Genomic DNA, 13831 nt, shown 5'->3' on the forward strand with positions numbered 1-13831 from the left:
AACGCGTATGAATGTAGTTTATTAATAATAAAAAAAAATATTTCCATTAACCCTTTGATCACCGGATCATCTTTTCATACGGAGGAGCACGGATATCTATACACTTTTCTTCTGCCATATCCACCTGATGATAAAGGTATTCCAAAATAGTCTCCTCTACACAAAATCTACTCTTCCAGCACAATCTAAATACACCTTCAAGGTTAAATTCATCATAACCAGCACTTCAATAATTATTATTCCTAACATCAATCCTGAATTCCGCTCCAAAAAACCACATCTTGTTTCCATAGCCCAATCCTATAGGTCATGGTAAAACAATTAGGTTTCTGTCGGATGGAGGGGTTACAACTGGAGGATGACATGATGATTATCCCAGGTGACCCCCGAGTCACCATCTACATCTATACAAGAATGGCCTTTTACAGTTATTCTGTTTGTTAGGCTGCGTGCACACGATGCGCTTTTCATGCGTTTATGCTGCGGAATTTCCGTAGCGGAAACGCATCAAAAACGCATGGTAATCCGCACCCCATGGTCCCCAATGGCATTCCGCAATGTCAATGCACATGCTGCGAATTTTTCCGCAGCGTTTCTGCAGCGCAAATAAATCCGCAGCATGTTCATTAATTTTGCAGAAGCGCCGCCATTGACTTGCATTGAGACGCATAATATCCGCGTCTGTACATTTGTACAAGCGGATTTTATGCATCTCTATGTGCGGATGGTACCCAGTTCTGGAGGAGAGAAGACTCTCATCCAGACCTGGGTACCATTGTACCTGTGAAAAAAAGAATAAAATAAAAAATAAAGTTTATATTCACCTGTCCGGCGGCCCCTGCAGCGCTTACCTTCCAGGACCTGAGATGACGTCGCGGTCATGTGACCGCAGGCTGTCTCGCGAGATGCCGGCAACCCGGAAGAAGGCAGGACGAGCGCGACAGCACACGTGGCGGGGGATCGGGGGTAAGTATAGCTTTATTTTTTTATTTTTACGGTCACACTATATAAATCCATGCCTTTTGCATGGATTTATACAGTGTGACCTAGTTGTCAAGCACTTTCCAAGTGATGCTATCGCCTGGAAAGTGCTTGTCAGTCCGCATGCGGAAACACATGCGTTAACGCATGTGGGTACGCATGTATTCTGCAGGAAAAACGCATGCACAATCTGCATGCGTTTTTTCTGCCAGGGAGATGCAGAAATGCTGCAGAAATTTTCTGCTTCATTTCTGCATCGTGGGCACATAGCCTTAAAGAGGTTGTACTCTACTTCATCATCAATGAAAAAGAAGTGGACAACCTCTTTAAAGGGTACCTGTCATGTCCTTCGTAGTATCTAAACTGCCCCCATTGCGTTGTTAGTGATGCAATGTGCATCACTAACACACTTTCTCCATTAAAATCGGCACTAAAATCAAGTGTAAAAAGCACTTTATATAGTTATCATACCTGCTCGTTTAGTCATAGGGGTGTGATTAATCGCATTTAGTCATGGTTGTCACCGCCCACACCATTTAAATTCTGTTTCTGGGATTGCGCTGACGTCACTAGTATCGGAGTTTAAATCCCGTGCTTGCACATTTTGTCATGGCCAGCTGCGCTTGAGGAGTGTGCATAATGGCCAGCAGCACTTGCGCATTGTCGATCTGGGAGCCGTGCGTGTGCAGTGAAGCTGTGTGTAGTTCCCAGCTTCACTATGTGTGGCCGGAGCTGCTCGTCACGGCGCCTGCGCGGCTCCCAGATCGACAATGCGCAAGCGCGGCTGGCCACTACACACACGGCGCAAGCGCAGCTGGCCACTACACACGGCGCAAGCGCGGCTGGCCACTACACACACGGCGCAAGCGCGGCTGGCCACTACACACACGGCGCAAGCGCGGCTGGCCACTACACACACGGCGCAAGCGCGGCTGGCCACTACACACACGGCGCAAGCGCGGCTGGCCACTACACACACGGCGCAAGCGCGGCTGGCCACTACACACACGGCGCAAGCGCGGCTGGCCACTACACACACGGCGCAAGCGCGGCTGGCCACTACACACACGGCGCAAGCGCGGCTGGCCACTACACACACTGCGCAAGCGCGGCTGGCCACTACACACACGGCGCAAGCGCGGCTGGCCAATAGACACACTGTGCAAGCCTTTTAAATCTTTAAATGAGAAGGTGTGTCCAAACTTTTGGTCTGTACTGTATACACACACACACACTCTCTTGCACGCATACGTATATGCACACACTGCATGTATGGTCAATATATACACAGCCTGCTCATATATATATGCAGTGTGTGCATATACGTATGCGTGCAAGAGAGTGTGTGTGTGTGTGTGTGTGTGTGTGTGTGTGTGTGTGTGTGTGTGTGTGTGTGTGTGTGTGTGTGTGTGTGTACAGTACAGACCAAAAGTTTGCACACACCTTCTCATTTAAAGATTTTTATGTATTTTCATGACTTTGAAAATTGTACATTCACACTGAAGGCATCAAAAGTATGAATTAACACATGTGGAATTATATACTTAACAAAAAAGTGTGAAACAACTGAAACTATGTCTTATATTCTAGGTTCTTCAGAGTAGCCACCTTTTGCTTTGATGACTGCTTTGCACACTCTTGGCATTCTCTTGATGAGCTTCAAGAGGTAGTCACTGGAAATGGTCTTCCAACAATCTTGAAGGAGTTCCCAGAGATGCTTAGCACTTGTTGGCCCTTTTGCCTTCACTCTGCGGTCCAGCTCACCCCAAACCATCCCGATTGGGTTCAGGTCTGGTGACTGTGGAGGCCAGGTCATCTGGCGTAGCACCCCATCACTCTCCTTCTTGGTCAAATAGCCCTTACACAGCCTGGAGGTGTGTTTGGGGTCATTGTCTTGTTGAAAAATAAATGATGGTCCAACTAAACCCAAACCGGATGGAATAGCATGCCGCTGCAAGATGCTGTGGTAGCCATGCTAGTTCAGTATGCCTTCAATTTTGAATAAATCCCCAGCAGTGTCACCAGCAAAGCACCCCCACACCATCACACCTCCTCCTCCATGCTTCACGGTGGGAACCAGGCATGTAGAGTCCATACGTTCACCTTTTCTGCGTCGCACAAAGACACGGTGGTTGGAACCAAACATCTCAAATTTGGACTCATCAGACCAAAGCACAGATTTCCACTGGTTTAATGTCCATTCCTTGTGTTCTTTAGCCCAAACAAGTCTCTTCTGCTTGTTGCCTGTCCTTAGCAGTGGTTTCCTAGCAGCTATTTTACCATGAAGGCCTGCTGCACAAAGTCTCCTCTTAACAGTTGTTGAAGAGATGTGTCTGCTGCTAGAACTCTGTGGCATTGACCTGATCTCTAATCTGAGCTGCTGTTAACCTGCGATTTCTGAGGCTGGTGAGTCGGATAAACTTATCCTCAGAAGCAGAGGTGACTCTTGGTCTTCCTTTCCTGGGGCGGTCCTCATGTGAGCCAGTTTCTTTGTAGCGCTTGATGGCTTTTGCAACTGTACTTGGGGACACTTTCAAAGTTTGCCCAATTTTTCGGACTGACTGACCTTCATTTCTTAAAGTAATGATGGCCACTCGTTTTTCTTTACTTAGAATTTCTATTATGGCAAGAAAAAAGCAGCTAACAGTCTATTCAGTAGGACTATCAGCTGTGTATCCACCTGACTTCTGCACAACACAACTGATGGTCCCAACCCCATTTATAAGGCAAGAAATCCCACTTATTAAACCTGACAGGGCACACCTGTGAAGTGAAAACCATTTCCGGTGACGAGCTTTAAGAGGTAATCAAGAGAATGCCAAGAGTGTGCAAAGCAGTCATCAAAGCAAAAGGTGGCTACTTTGAAGAACCTAGAATATAAGACATATTTTCAGTTGTTTCACACTTTTTTGTTAAGTATATAATTCCACATGTGTTAATGCATAGTTTTGATGCCTTCAGTGTGAATGTACAATTTTCAAAGTCATGAAAATACAGAAAAATCTTTAAATGAGAAGGTGTGTCCAAACTTTTGGTCTGTACTGTATATGTGTAGGGTGCGTATTTACATATTTACTGTATCCCTCTAGAGGGCAAAACTACACATCCAACTCCTATTCAAATCAATAGGAGGCAGATGTGCAATACCCTGCGGCGGCCACTACAAGTAGACGGAGCAGCTCGGCAAGTGAACACTTCGGGCTGGCGGGAGCGGAAACCGATAACAGTTGATCGGCGGGGTGCCGGGGTTTGGACCCTGGCCGATCAGAATCAGACATTGATAACCTATTCTAAGGCTAAGCCATCAATCCAATAGTAGTGGCCACCTCTTTAAGTGTTCCCTTAATTTTTTTAAGCAGTTTATATAAATACCATATACAGAATAAAATGTAACAGTAGTACATGCTAATCGTGCAACCTGAACAGTGCTTATTACCTAAACTGATCAGCCAATCCTGTGTACACCTGACTGCCACAGACAGACTGATCAAAAAGTGGGCATGGGGCCCCTGTGCAAGCTACGCAGATGGCTTTGTGGGCATCACTTTCAAATAAAGTCTACGGTGTTGACAGCAAGACAATGGGCCAGAGAAATGACAAATAGAAAAAAAATGGTGGTCATGAACAGCATACGAATACAAAACCTATATGTATGACCACACACACACACACACACACACATTAAAATAATAGCTTATATTGTATCAAAACATAAAAGATACATTGTAGATAAAAAGGGGTGATAACATCACAGAAAATTTACAAAGGAAGCATGACAGAGCACCTTATACACAAATGACAATCAGAAAAGAGTGCAGTTAATATATAACTCCGGCTTTGTGCTCACTTTACATTGCCCCTGGAAGAAGCCACAGCGAAACACGTGTCAGAAGTCACAAGGTAATACACATTAGGCACAATGCACATGTTAGATTTATGATAAATGTGTACAGATGTGACCAGGGTATTCCTAATTCAGTTTTTATGTCCACTAGATTTTATAGGCATCTTAATGTGTGTCCTTACTAATTAGCACTATGCACACTTTATTTACTTGGGATATTTTACCCCCATCTAAGTATGCCTTTGCCATCTGATTACATTCTATACGTTTTGTGATGGTGTTCCCTTAGTCACTTGACTTTGCAGAGTAAACAGTCATTTTTCTTTTGAGTCATTTATTGACTGCACTCTTTTCTGATTGTCATTTGTGTATAAGGTGCTCTGTCATGTTTCCTTTGCAAATTTTCCGTGATGTTATGACCTCTTTTTATCTTCTACTACGTTTTATATTTTGATACAATAAAATCTATTATTTTAATGTATGTGTGTTCATACTTGTAGGTTTTGTGGGCACCACTCTATAAAAGTAATGTGGAGCTGGCCCATACTGACATTAAATAGACTTGCATTATATACTTCCAGAGATCTTTAAACAGTGCAGTCCGCTGTTTCTCCAGTTAAGTAGAATGGTAGGTGATTGTGCAAGTGCACAAGAAACCAATTTTCTAATATTAGGTGAGCGTGCTAATGATAACTACCTATCAAACATTTATGACAGAATCGGTATGTTATAAATGTGTATTATGGGAACACGCCATCAATACTGCTAATGGCCTTTGCACAAAAAAACAAAAAAAATAAATGTCAGAGCATAACAAATTTTGCCTTATAGAGAGGTCTGATGATTATTACAGTAGACAGTCAGTATACATAGTTGTGTGTGCTCTGCTGAAAGGGGACGAGCATCCACGTACCACATGTAACCATCAGTCTACCAGTCACCATAATAGACAAGTGGTGATCGGTAACGGCAGCTGCAGAACTTCCAATACAATTAATTTACGCGGCAGCTCATGGCTGCATTTTACTACATCACACAATGATATGTTGCATTTCCTGTGCGGACTCCCAGGTGACCAAAATCAGTACCTTAAATAACTGAGTAATAATTGTAGGCTGTAGAATCAGATTCTGGAGAGGTGTCAGGTAGTCAGGGACTAAACTAAACTTCTGCTGGGCAGTAAGTGCAGGTCCCAGTCTACCATACACCACTAAGGAAATGGAAAGTCAAACTTAAGTATATAAGAAAACTAAAGAAATACAAGCAAATGAAGAAACCCATCCTGATGAGCTATGTAGATGATGTAAGAACAGCTATTACCAGCATTATGATCTACAAACACCTATATGTTCCTGCTTGATCATGATTAGATTAACACCACAATATGAGACCAAAAACACACAAAACATTTGTTTTCTTTTAAGTTAAGAATAAAAAAAAGGTTATTGAAAATTTTCAGAGATTAGCAGGCAACATGTAAGCCATGGGTGTATGTGCATTTATTAAAACATGCAATGTTTGGCAATGAAAACTCACATAGACGCGACACACACACACACACACACACACATACACACACACACGGGAAGGCTGTGAAATCACCACACACACACGGGAAGGCTGTGAAATCACCACACACACGGGAAGGCTGTGAAATCACCACACACACACATACACGGGAAGGCTGTGAAATCACCACACACACATACACGGGAAGGCTGTGAAATCACCACACACACACATACACGGGAAGGCTGTGAAATCACCACACACACATACACGGGAAGGCTGTGAAATCACCACACACACGGGAAGGCTGTGAAATCACCACACACACAGGAAGGCTGTGAAATCACCACACACACACATACACGGGAAGGCTATGAAATCACCACACACACACGGGAAGGCTGTGAAATCACCACACACACACGGGAAGGCTGTGAAATCACCACACACACACACACACACACACGGGAAGGCTGTGAAATCACCACACACACACATACACGGGAAGGCTATGAAATCACCACACACACACATACACGGGAAGGCTGTGAAATCACCACACACACACACATACACGGGAAGGCTATGAAATCACCACACACACACACGGGAAGGCTGTGAAATCACCACACACACAGATACACGGGAAGGCTATGAAATCACCACACACACACACACACACACACACACACACGGGAAGGCTATGAAATCACCACACACACACGGGAAGGCTGTGAAATCACCACACACACACGGGAAGGCTGTGAAATCACCACACACACACGGGAAGGCTATGAAATCACCACACACACACGGGAAGGCTGTGAAATCACCACACACACACGGGAAGGCTGTGAAATCACCACACACACACACACACACGGGAAGGCTGTGAAATCACCACACACACACACATACACGGGAAGGCTATGAAATCACCACACACACACATACACGGGAAGGCTGTGAAATCACCACACACACACACATACACGGGAAGGCTATGAAATCACCACACACACACACGGGAAGGCTGTGAAATCACCACACACACAGATACACGGGAAGGCTATGAAATCACCACACACACACACACACACACACACACACACACGGGAAGGCTGTGAAATCACCACACACACACACAAACACACACGGGAAGGCTATGAAATCACCACACACACACGGGAAGGCTGTGAAATCACCACACACACACACATACACGGGAAGGCTATGAAATCACCACACACACACACATACACGGGAAGGCTATGAAATCACCACACACACACACGGGAAGGCTGTGAAATCACCACACACACACGGGAAGGCTGTGAAATCACCACACACACACGGGAAGGCTGTGAAATCACCACACACACACACATACACGGGAAGGCTATGAAATCACCACACACACACACATACACGGGAAGGCTGTGAAATCACCACACACACACGGGAAGGCTGTGAAATCACCACACACACACACACACACACATACACGGGAAGGCTATGAAATCACCACACACACACGGGAAGGCTGTGAAATCACCACACACACACATACACGGGAAGGCTATGAAATCACCACACACACACACATACACGGGAAGGCTGTGAAATCACCACACACACACACATACACGGGAAGGCTGTGAAATCACCACACACACACACACATACACGGGAAGGCTATGAAATCACCACACACACACACGGGAAGGCTGTGAAATCACCACACACACACACACACACACACACGGGAAGGCTATGAAATCACCACACACACACACAGGAAGGCTGTGAAATCACCACACACACACACATACACGGGAAGGCTATGAAATCACCACACACACACACGGGAAGGCTGTGAAATCACCACACACACACCCATACACACACGGGAAGGCTGTGAAATCACCACACACACACATACACGGGAAGGCTATGAAATCACCACACACACACACACATACACGGGAAGGCTGTGAAATCACCACACACACACACACATACACGGGAAGGCTGTGAAATCACCACACACACACACGGGAAGGCTGTGAAATCACCACACACACACACAAACACACACGGGAAGGCTATGAAATCACCACACACACACACACGGGAAGGCTGTGAAATCACCACACACACACACACACACACGGGAAGGCTGTGAAATCACCACACACACACACATACACGGGAAGGCTATGAAATCACCACACACACACACACACACACACACATACACGGGAAGGCTGTGAAATCACCACATACACACACACATACACGGGAAGGCTGTGAAATCACCACACACACACATACACGGGAAGGCTATAAAATCACCACACACACACACACACGGGAAGGCTGTGAAATCACCACACACACACATACACGGGAAGGCTATAAAATCACCACACACACACACACACACACGGGAAGGCTGTGAAATCACCACACACATACACAGGAAGGCTATGAAATCACCACACACACACATACACGGGAAGGCTGTGAAATCACCACACACACACGGGAAGGCTGTGAAATCACCACACACACACACGGGAAGGCTGTGAAATCACCACACACACACACACGGGAAGGCTGTGAAATCACCACACACACACATACACGGGAAGGCTATGAAATCACCACACACACACGGGAAGGCTGTGAAATCACCACACACACACACGGGAAGGCTGTGAAATCACCACACACACACATACACGGGAAGGCTATGAAATCACCACACACACACGGGAAGGCTGTGAAATCACCACACACACACACATACACGGGAAGGCTGTGAAATCACCACACACACACACATACACGGGAAGGCTATGAAATCACCACACACACACACGGGAAGGCTGTGAAATCACCACACACACACACACACACACACACACACATACACACGGGAAGGCTATGAAATCACCACACACACACAGGAAGGCTGTGAAATCACCACACACACACACATACACGGGAAGGCTGTGAAATCACCACACACACACACATACACGGGAAGGCTATGAAATCACCACACACACACACGGGAAGGCTGTGAAATCACCACACACACACCCATACACACACGGGAAGGCTGTGAAATCACCACACACACACATACACGGGAAGGCTATGAAATCACCACACACACACACGGGAAGGCTGTGAAATCACCACACACACACACACACGGGAAGGCTGTGAAATCACCACACACACACACATACACGGGAAGGCTATGAAATCACCACACACACACACACACACGGGAAGGCTGTGAAATCACCACACACACACACATACACGGGAAGGCTATGAAATCACCACACACACACACACATACACGGGAAGGCTGTGAAATCACCACATACACACACACATACACGGGAAGGCTGTGAAATCACCACACACACACGGGAAGGCTATAAAATCACCACACACACACACACACACACACGGGAAGGCTGTGAAATCACCACACACACACACATACACGGGAAGGCTATAAAATCACCACACACACACACGGGAAGGCTGTGAAATCACCACACACACACCCATACACACACGGGAAGGCTGTGAAATCACCACACACACACACATACACGGGAAGGCTGTGAAATCACCACACACACACACGGGAAGGCTGTGAAATCACCACACACACACACATACACACGGGAAGGCTATGAAATCACCACACACACACACAGGAAGGCTGTGAAATCACCACACACACATACACGGGAAGGCTATGAAATCACCACACACACACACACGGGAAGGCTGTGAAATCACCACACACACACCCATACACACACGGGAAGGCTGTGAAATCACCACACACACACACACACACATACACACGGGAAGGCTATGAAATCACCACACACACACAGGAAGGCTGTGAAATCACCACACACACACACACACACACATACACGGGAAGGCTATGAAATCACCACACACACACACGGGAAGGCTGTGAAATCACCACACACACCCATACACACACAGGAAGGCTGTGAAATCACCACACACACACATACACGGGAAGGCTATGAAATCACCACACACACACACGGGAAGGCTGTGAAATCACCACACACACACACGGGAAGGCTGTGAAATCACCACACACACACACGGGAAGGCTGTGAAATCACCACACACACACACGGGAAGGCTGTGAAATCACCACACACACACACATACACGGGAAGGCTATGAAATCACCACACACACACACACATACACGGGAAGGCTGTGAAATCACCACATACACACACACATACACGGGAAGGCTGTGAAATCACCACACACACACACACACGGGAAGGCTGTGAAATCACCACACACACACCCATACACACACGGGAAAGCTGTGAAATCACCACACACACACACACACACACACACACACACACACATACACGGGAAGGCTATGAAATCACCACACACACACATACACGGGAAGGCTGTGAAATCACCACACACACACACACACACACACACATACACGGGAAGGCTGTGAAATCACCACATACACACACACACATACACGGGAAGGCTGTGAAATCACCACACACACATACACGGGAAGGCTATGAAATCACCACACACACACGGGAAGGCTGTGAAATCACCACACACACACCCATACACACACGGGAAGGCTGTGAAATCACTACACACACACACAGGAAGGCTGTGAAATCACCACACACACACACACACACAGGAAGGCTGTGAAATCACCACACACACACCCATACACACACGGGAAGGCTGTGAAATCACCACACACACACACACACGGGAAGGCTGTCAAATCACCACACACACACACACGGGAAGGCTGTCAAATCACCACACACACACACGGGAAGGCTGTCAAATCACCACACACACATACACACAGGAAGGTTGTGAAATCACCACACACACATACACATGGGAAGGCTGTGAAATCACCACACACACGGGAAGGCTGTGAAATCACCACACACACACACACATGGGAAGGCTGTGAAATCACCACACATACACACACATGGGAAGGCTGTGAAATCACCACACATACACACACATGGGAAGGCTGTGAAATCACCACACACACACACACGGGAAGGCTGTGAAATCACCACACACACACACGGGAAGGCTGTGAAATCACCACACACACACACACACACACACACACACGGGAAGGCTGTGAAATCACCACACACACACACACATACACACACACACGGGAAGGCTGTGAAATCACCACACACACATACACACATGGGAAGGCTGTGAAATCACCACACACACACGGGAAGGCTGTGAAATCACCACACATACACGGGAAGGCTGTGAAATCACCACACACACACATACACACACGGGAAGGCTGTGAAATCACCACACACACATACACACACAGGAAGGCTGTGAAATCTCAGGACATTACAGTCTGCACTGAACACAGCAGGCACAGATCATGGTCCAGCAATGAACTTTGCGCTGTCCATGGTTCTGACACCGGATTAGCTGGCACAGACCTCGTGTCGGCTAGAAAGCACATTCTCAGCGCACTAAGTAACACACGCCACTCTTAACAGGACATTATTAACATCTAGCCTCTTACCGTGCAGAGAGCGTGACATTTTTCTCCATTCTCATTCACAGTGTATCCTGGATTTATCAGAGAATCAGTGCTACTAGGCCTAATCCCATTTTCCAGGGGGCAGACTGACATTTCCTGCTGATCTGTTGGCACGGAAACACATTTAATACCCTGAAGCTTAGTCCTAGACAGTTTGGAGACGGAGACATCCAAGCTTGTAGAATCAGCAGAAATGATATCTATCCGCTTGTTAACCAGGCTGACACAATTATGGACATCAGTGACAGGGGTGACTGCTAGCTCCATGGGTGATTCTTTAGTGGGAAGCATTGCTGCTTTCAAGTCCACATCCATGAGCTCCATTGGGCTAGCACTGTTTGGCACCTGTACCTCCAGATCCTGACCGTCCGATGGCACCTCACAAGAGGGGAACATTAAAAGGGGAACCACGCGGTTAGTCAATTCCTTAGCAGCAGTGGCGTCACACTCCTGACTTTGGATCGCACCAGCCAATAATGGGCTGTGCATGAAGCTGCACCTTGCTACGGCTTCTAAAACCCATGCCTCTTCTGAGCCCTCACTGGTCCTCTGCATGATGCTGTGCTGCCCATCAGCACCCATACAGAGCATCATGCGGGAGAAATTTCATCGACAAATAACCATACAGGGAAATATACATGGAAAAAGATCACAAAATAAGTCATTAGGTAAAGAATTGTTGAAAGTGAAGAGTCCAGATATACGGTACAGAGGGTAACCATTGCATATTCATGAGCTAGACGACTGCTTGCATGTCACAGACGGCCGGCCAGAAAAATGTAAAAATGCAGGGCTCCTCCGCAGGAGACATATTTCATTCATAGGCAGTCCTCGTTCTATCAAGGGAAGGAAAATATCCAGAAACCATGAACGTACAAGCTAGAATCCCATCTCTCCCATCTTCCAGGCTTCTTCCAAGCCTTTAGATTAGCTTACATTTAGGGCCTAGTGATGGTCACGAATAATCCATGTTTATGCAGAGGGAGCGCTGGTTAAAGTTAACTGCGTCCTACCTCTGCTAGCTTTTCAAGTCATCAATATTAATAGAGGAGTTAAACCTACCAGATTTGTATGGAAAGAACTGGGCGACCAATGACGAAGAAGACAGATGGTTGCCATGGAAACTGAGCTGGAATGGAGTGTTTGCAGCTTAATGATGAAAGGTTAGGGTGCTGCTACGCAGACGTGTCTTACAGGAACCCGAACTAGCTTTGTCCCCAGACAGGAACAACAGTAAACAAGGTCTTCAGGAGAAGATCTTCTCCACATACAGGTCAATACGAGCTGCAAAACAAAGAGCCCGAGCACAGCATGTGGCCCACATCTCTATTCACAGACACCCATGCAGCAGGCGCTGGCGAGAAGGAGGCATTCAATGGCAAGAATGCTTACTGCATACTAAAGCAAAGGTAAAGCAAGCAGCTGACACTCCTGATGAAATCATCCTGACATCTGACAGTCCATTATCTCCTCTACAGAACACATCGGACAGGCGTCCATAACACACGCTACATACAGCCATGATGTACCAACTCCAGGAATATGGCCCTAACTATGTATTCACTCTACCATGTTTTCTTACAGAGCGCTTACATATTCTCTACTGCATTACAGAGATCATCATCACTGTCCCCATTGGGGCTCACAATCTACATTCCCTATCAGTATGTCTTTAGAGTGTGGGAGGAAATCAGAGAACCCGGAGGAAACCCACACAAACACGGGGAGAAAATACAAACTCCTTGCAAACGTTGCCCATGTAGACACCTGGACGTCACATGCACCTGGCCATTCATTGTACAGAGCCAGGA

The 13831-nt window shown here is 46.6% G+C and overlaps 1 protein-coding gene across 6 annotated transcripts in view; it reads right to left on the reverse strand.

Moving 5' to 3' along the window:
• Positions 1-13078, reverse strand: part of TSPOAP1 (TSPO associated protein 1) — a 191802-nt gene extending 178724 nt beyond the window's left edge. For 3 of the 6 annotated variants that reach the window (XM_073667570.1, XM_073667571.1, XM_073667567.1), the window contains exon 1: positions 12003-13078. In XM_073667570.1, the coding sequence (XP_073523671.1) occupies positions 12003-12614 (612 nt within the window). In that variant the 5' untranslated portion in view covers positions 12615-13078. The remainder of the gene's footprint in view (positions 1-12002) is intronic. The other 3 variants (XM_073667564.1, XM_073667566.1, XM_073667563.1) reach the window with 1 other exon arrangement.
• Positions 13079-13831: the final 753 nt, after the last annotated feature.

This window comes from Phyllobates terribilis, unplaced genomic scaffold (genome assembly GCF_046119375.1).
Source record: "Phyllobates terribilis strain yellow unplaced genomic scaffold, ASM4611937v1 Scaffold_2__4_contigs__length_985480577, whole genome shotgun sequence".
Taxonomy (NCBI): domain Eukaryota; kingdom Metazoa; phylum Chordata; class Amphibia; order Anura; family Dendrobatidae; genus Phyllobates; species Phyllobates terribilis.